Source organism: Nestor notabilis, unplaced genomic scaffold, assembly GCF_000696875.1.
Source record: "Nestor notabilis isolate BGI_N333 unplaced genomic scaffold, ASM69687v1 scaffold28383, whole genome shotgun sequence".
NCBI lineage: Eukaryota > Metazoa > Chordata > Aves > Psittaciformes > Psittacidae > Nestor > Nestor notabilis.
Genome location: NW_009921029.1, coordinates 603 through 7,442, shown reverse-complemented (window position 1 = coordinate 7,442; position 6,840 = coordinate 603). Strand labels below are relative to the sequence as shown.

At 52.2% G+C, this 6,840-nt stretch overlaps 1 protein-coding gene across 1 annotated transcript in view; it reads right to left on the bottom strand.

The window, feature by feature from the left end:
* Window positions 1-616: 616 nt before the first annotated feature.
* The window catches only part of DUS3L (dihydrouridine synthase 3-like (S. cerevisiae)), a gene marked incomplete at its 5' end in the record, with an annotated part of 6,775 nt that continues 551 nt past the window's right edge, over window positions 617-6,840 (bottom strand). Inside the window, 12 exons of the mRNA XM_010010969.1 lie at window positions 617-689; window positions 1,998-2,126; window positions 2,201-2,389; window positions 2,670-2,745; window positions 3,305-3,401; window positions 3,927-4,037; window positions 4,114-4,179; window positions 4,532-4,648; window positions 4,950-5,102; window positions 5,201-5,242; window positions 5,847-5,924; window positions 5,994-6,431. Coding sequence (XP_010009271.1) covers window positions 617-689; window positions 1,998-2,126; window positions 2,201-2,389; window positions 2,670-2,745; window positions 3,305-3,401; window positions 3,927-4,037; window positions 4,114-4,179; window positions 4,532-4,648; window positions 4,950-5,102; window positions 5,201-5,242; window positions 5,847-5,924; window positions 5,994-6,431 — 1,569 coding nt within the window. The remainder of the gene's footprint in view (window positions 690-1,997; window positions 2,127-2,200; window positions 2,390-2,669; window positions 2,746-3,304; window positions 3,402-3,926; window positions 4,038-4,113; window positions 4,180-4,531; window positions 4,649-4,949; window positions 5,103-5,200; window positions 5,243-5,846; window positions 5,925-5,993; window positions 6,432-6,840) is intronic.

Below are 6,840 nucleotides of genomic sequence, written 5' to 3'. Positions count from 1 at the left end.
CCTCTTCATGCCACATGGTAAATGCAGTTGTGCCTATTGCCTGTGCTGCAGTGTCACTAACCCCGCCTCAAGCAGTGCTTTCAGGTCCTTCAGTCTCCTGATAGGGGACTGTGCTTTCCCTGGGCTGTGACACACAGGAGTAGACGTTCCTGCTGCTGTGTGCTCCCAGAAATGGACTGGATCCTGCTCAACATCCCATCGTGGGATGCTGGGGCTGTTTGCGCTTTACAAGACCCCAGGGATTGGGTTAGAACATCCCCTCCTTTACTTGGGAGGATTTGGCACTACCAAAGCCGTGGAACAGAGGCCTCTTGCGCCTGCTCTGAGCAGTGTCTGGTGTGGCGGAGTTGGGCCAACTCCTGCTGTGAACTGGAGGCCAAAGATCCCTCCTGGCCTCTATCCTGGTGACTTAACAGCTTGTTCTCTGTTAGTGAGGCACCTCTGGCTGCAACTCTGCAGCAGAACTCGGGGCAGGGACTGCTGCTGGGTGTGAAGGCAGCCACACCGCTACAAACATAAAGCTTTATTTCCTTTCAGGGAGCAGCTGAGGGACCCTGGATGCACCATCCCGATGCCTCCTCTTGACTCCAGGCCATGGGAAAGGGCCTCCTCAGCCTTATCTGTAGGAATTGGCCTTGTGTTTAGGCAGGAAGGTGAAGCTGGGGGGGACGGGGCCCAGCAGCAGCTCACTGGAAGACACAAAGAGCAGAACAGAAACAAGGTGAGGTTTGTGTTCAGTACAACAGAGGCAATGGTACCCTGGGGGCTCTGCAGCGATGGTCAAATAAACCTGGAAATCACCCCCAGCCTCTGAGAAGCTCTTCCCCACCCCTCACTGTGCTTGTGCAGAGCCAAAACCTTCTTAGTGCCAAAACCCATGAAAGGCAGATCCTAAAATGATGTAAACCAGTTCTACCACGCTTAGATTTAGCTTAGCTTAAGACTAATGAGTGTTTCACACGTTGCCTTTTCAGTGTAGAGTCATTTGCTTTATAGTCCAGGAGGTTTAACTGATGTCCTGGATGCTGGTTCAATACAGCATCACTAAAGCTTTCCATAAGTCATGTCAGAGCAGCCCAGCAGGGCACAGCATAGCACAGCAAGAGCCTGAATCTGCAGCACAAAAGCAGAGCAGGAGTGTGTTCAGAGAGCCCTGCTTCTGGTTAGTGTCTCCTCAAAATGAGCTTAAAGGAATAAACCTCAACTGCTTAAAATGTTCGGTTCTGGCTATAAATGGCACTGCAAAGAGCAGAGGAGATGTGCAGCCTCATGTGGGCAGCTTCTGCTTGGAAAATGGCATTTAGAAGTTCTGATCAAAACTTACTTTACTTGTAACGTGGCTTTAGGCAGCTGGTCTCAGTGGTAAGAGAGTGAATGAGGATTAGCAAAGCCACAGAAGGCTGTGCCCATGCTCTGGTTTTGCTCATCTCTCTTTCCATGAGCTGGGAAATAGCAGCTGGCTGCTCCAGCTCTCATTTTAGCTGCCTTTGAGCTTGCAAAGGCAGCTCAAGCCAGTGCCTGAGGACTCGTAGACGTGAGGAAAACCAGTTTCCTACACTTGCTGCATAGACTCAGAAATCAGATAATGAAAAAGGGGGAATATCCTCAGCTCTCCCAGCCTGGGGATGGGAACAGGATGTGGGCCTGGCAGGGTGGGACTGTCCAGGCAGAGCACGCAGGGAGCAGATGCTGAAAGCCTGAGATACCCAATGCTTGTGCTTCCTCCCTTGGTTCCTACATCTGTCCTGGGATAAGCAGTGTGTCATGAGAGGGTCAGCTAGAGCAAGGATTGCAGCAGGTACTGCACGACCTGCTGAAGCTGATGCAGGGACTGAGAAAGCTCTTCATGGCAACTCCAAACTTAGTTAAAACCTTGAAGTAAAGCCCTGGTTAACCCTTGCTGCTTCCTGACAACCCCTCTGGAGGATTCACAAAATCACTGCGGGGCTCTGAGATGTCCCTTGTAGCAACTGAAATGAACTTCAGCGTTTTCTGACCTTATTCTAATCCAGTCATCCACGTTCTGGCTCGCCATCAGTGTCTCCAGGTAGTCCCTCCCCAGGTAGTAGGGTGGCCGCTCATTAATCTTCTGAGGTAGGAATTCCAACAAGCCAACGGGAATGTACCTGCAACGGAATGCAATGGCAGCGTGTGCTGTGTGCAGGTGGCACAGGCTTCCCTCTCAGCTGGGAGGCATTACCTGCACAGGAACGAAAGCCATTCCAGCAGGAACTTCCTGGTCTTCTCCACTCCCTGAGTATCTGAGCCCCAGTGCTCGAGGCCGTAGTTAGTGAAGTCTCTGAGTAGCTCGAATCTCTCACTGGAGGAGATATCCCAGTGCCTCTGTTCCTTGATTTCAGTGAAAAGCCATGGCTTGATGAGTGCCCCTCTGCAGCCAAAACCCAGTGGGCATCGTTATTGCCATGACTGATGCTTGTGAAGATGCCAACTCATTTAAGAGACTTTCCAGCACTTTGCCAGCCAATTTCCCTCCCCGTCTCAACAGGAAGCTGCTGGAAGTTCCCACAGATGGAAACTCATTTTACCCACTTCCAAGGAGGAGTTTCACCAAGAGGGAATTTCTCATGGTTTGGGTTGGTTTAAGTATTTTTTTCTCAATTCCTTTTAGACTCTTGCAGCAATAGCAAAGGGGAAACCCAGGCACTTGCCTTGCAATCATGATTCCTGAGACTCCCATCTGCATGGCTCGATTTGCATCTTCATAAGACAAAATATCACCATTTCCTGTCCAGAAGGAAGGGAAAGGCCAGAGGTCAAAGTGATAAGAGAGTGAGACAAAGTGAGTTAATCCAGGCATGGATAAAGCTCAGAATGGGCACAGGGTCCAAGTGCCAGATTTGGCCAAAGAGGCTCTGGGCTCCTGTTTCTGAATCAGAAACATCTCAGGGATGTATATGATTCCTTTTCCTTGTAAGGGGAACTTTAGAGCCGCCTTCTCTCTTCTTCTCCCAACTCCTACCCTGTAGGTTTAGCTGAGACTGTCTGTGCCACAGTGCCCATGGGAGAAAGCATCTGCTAAAACCTAAGTGCTTGGTGTTGTGCCTGTTCCTTGTCCTCCTCCATCTCCTCCTCTGCTCAGTGCTCATCACACACAGCCCCAAGCACATGGGCACATCAGCACAAGAGCTGCTGGTAACTCATTCCGTCGTGTCATCACCACCATCAGGGATACTCCAACCTTTCCCGCAGGCCAAATGTCCTTGGAGGGGGGGGCCTGGTTTGCTTCTTTAAGCCCAAACATGCAGCACTTTCAGTCCACATGACAAAAACCAGCAACACCTACCAAAAAGAGGCATGGGGCTTGCCACTTGAGCACACTCTGCTATGTAGTCCCAGTCAGCGCTCCTTGTGTAGCGCTGCTCCCTGGAGCGGCCGTGGAGCTGGGAAGGAAAGTCACAGTGAGACCTCATGGAATGCCCAGGAGGAGGCAGAGGAACAGGCTTCAGCAGGCTGGGGAAAGGGATCCCTCTGGAGCTGCAGCCCAGCCCAGGCTGAAGAAGGGCTGGATGTTTTCTGAGTCATGTTTGGGCTATTTGCAAGCCAGAGCAAGAAAGGACTGTTGAGTGAAAGGGAATATCACTGTGGGCAGGAACTCCCCATGCACATGAGCTGGTCCCATCGCTTCCCAGCCCTGCTGTAACGATGCTTATTTGGCTGAAACCTCTGTTCCCAGAGTACTGCAAGGAACAATCTCCCCCCGTAATGGATCCAAGGCTCAGGAGCACCCAGGAAGATGCTCTCTGCACCTCCATTTTTCTCTGTTATTAGCAGGAAATGCTAAAAGACAGTAGGCAGCTGGTCAAAGGTGTTTGAAAGAACTGTGGGGAAGGGTAAGGTCACCCCCACATTAGGCTCTGGGACGTGGAAGCAGAGTTCCCCAGATAACACAGCAAGTATCCCTGTACCGTGACCATGGCTGCTCCCCACTCCCGGAGCTTAGGGATTAGTTTATGAGCCAGATTAATCTTCTCTTGCACCCCTGTCCGGATCTTCACGGTCAGTGGGACATCCAGCACCTACAGAAGAGGAGAATGAGGCCGGGCTGGGGCAGGAGTTGGCTCCATCAGCTCCTCTCCTGCTGCCCCCACTCACCGAGTTCATCCCCCGGACGATCTGTTCAAACTTGTTGGACCGAGTCATCAGAGCACAGCCTCCTCCCTGCGGGACACAACGGGGCACAGGCAGGACTTGCTGCCTCCTTCCATAGGGAAGAGCCTCCTGGAGCTGCTCAACAGCAGCCCTCAGGGATGCACGTTAAGACCTGGAGCATCTCCAGACTTGGAGAAAGGGGACTCTGACTAAAAACCCCCAGCCTTTTCCCTCCCAGCTTCTGCCAGAGACAGGTAACCAGCTCTGAACAGCTTATTTGCCTTCCCGCTGAAGTCTAGTGCCCATAAATGAACTGAAGGCTCCGGATCAGACTGACAGGAGCAGATCAGGTAGTGAGGAATGAGACAAAAGACAAGCATCTCATGAAGGAAGCAAAACACAGTGCAGAACATCTTCTTACCTTCTTGTAGACCAGGTCAATGGGACACCCGACATTGATGTCTACAAAGTCTACTTCAATTGTCTGGTTCAGGAGCTCTGCACATTTGGTCATTGTGTCTGGAAACGCTCCCTCCAGCTACCAAAGAGGGACAGTTGCATGAGTTCAAGCAGCAGCTTTTCTCCTCAGAAGTGAGGTATCATTTGAAGAAGTGAGGGTGCTGAGGCGCTGGCACAGGGTGCCCAGAGAAGCTGTGGCTGCCCCATCCCTGGCAGTGTTCAAGGCCAGGTTGGACACAGGGGCTTGGAGCAACCTGCTCTAGTGGAAGGTGTCCCTGCCTGTGGCAGGGGTTAGGAACTGGGTGAGCTTTAAGGTCCTTTCCAACTCAAACCATTCTAGGATCTATCATATGTTTGGTTGTCAAGATGACAGCACTCACCTGCACCCCAAAAATGTCTTCAGTGTGATGGCGTTTGAGGAGAGCCCACTCGGAGGCCTGGCCCTGCAGCAGGTTTGTGCACACAGCCATCTCTCCACAGGTGACATCTGCCCCCAGGCGCTTGCAGATCCTTCGGAAAGGGAGGTTACCACACTGAAGGAGACAGCAAAGAGATGCTCTGTCAGGAGGTTCGCTCTGTTCCAAATGTGGCAACACCAACTTGTGAGGAAAGGACAGAATCATCTACCTACCGTGGTCAGTGGAGCCAAGTAGAGCTTGCCTTGGATTTCCAGCTGGAAAACAAGGATGGAGGAGCACGTTAGCAAATCTGAACCAGCAGTGGTTAAACAGGAAGATCTCTGTTAGCAGTTTTATCACTTGCCTTGGGTGAAACTCAGTGGGTAACCCAGGAAAACACCGTTTTGTTGGAAAACCTCAACTATTCCCTGAGAATATATCATTTGGATAGAAGAACCAGAAACCTGAACCACTCAATCCTGCTCAGCTTGGAGGAAACTCGAAACAGTTACAGATATAGAAGGATGCAAGAATGGTTATTGGATTCAAGGATGGAGGTGGCAAGAAAGAAAAGCAGGAGGCAATGCTCTCACCCAGGAGAGCACTGTGCAGTACACAAACCAACCAGCCCCAGCCTTGGCTCTCCTCATAGACCACTCCCACCCTCACTGACAGCTCAGCCCCAACCCTCCTTCATGTGCAAGGGGCTGCAGCTTCTCTTGGTTCTCACCCCTCCAAGGACAATAACACATCCCTGCATCCTTCTCCTGATGACATAACGTGGTTCTGAGGCAGCTCTGTCCTCTGCCTGCCTCTCACCCAGCTAAGAGGTCTCTTATCAGGTACACAAGAGAGAGCAGCCCTCAACCAAATTCTCACCTTCCTCTTCTCACATGGCCGTAGTTTTATCACATCTTCATCTGTCACTGGACCCACTGTTTGGATAGAGGAAGCCTCCTCATCATCTCTGGGGCTGGGACTCTGCAAGCCGTCTGCTTTGGGATCTTCTCGCTGCTCTGGTAGCACAGGACACGTGGCATCATCCCCACTGCCCTCCTGGGGTGTTGTGCAGTTGGACACCTCTTGCTCCTCTGCAGAACACCCCGTGGCTTTGCCTCCCTTATTGCCATCACCACGGGGCTTGGCCAGACCACGGAGGAACTCCTCAGCCTTCTGGAAGCTGAACTTCCTCTTGCGCAGCTGGTGCTGGAGATCCTTGGAGAGGTTGTTCCTCACCAGCGCCTTCCCTTCCCACTGCTTGGCCAGCTCCGTGTTGATGATGTTCTGGAAGCTGTCCCCAAGGTGGGCCTGGGCGAAGCGGCAAGTGACCCCATACGTGCACTTGCCAAAGGTTTCGAAGAGGACACAGCGGTGGCCCAGGTCTGGTGGCTTCAGGCCCATGTACTCACCAACATCGTGAAGGAACCGGCACCGCGTCCCGAAGAAGCACTTGTCTGCACAGCCCTTCCAACAGGAATGACGAGGTTAAAACCTCTGCACAAGCACCTTCAAACCAAGCTGAGCCTGGGTCTGCCCTGGCCCAGAGCTGCTCTGAGCAACCAGCAATCCCTGGGTGCCCCATGAGATGCTGCCTGGAAGCTCAGTGCTGGAGCGTGCTGCAGAATGGCACTGATGTACCCACTTGGGGATGTTTTAGTGGGACAACTTGACTTGTCCCACTCAGCTCATCCTGCTTCATCCCTCCCAGCCAGCACTGCCCCTGCTACACTCTCCCTGCCTGGAGTTTGCCCCAGAGCAGTACTATCTTCAATGTGCTTAAAAAGAAATGCAGCCCTTGAGCAGGAAGGGATCAAAGTTACGGAATGGTCTGGTTGGAAGGGAGCTTAAAGCTCATCCAGTCCCAACCCCTGCC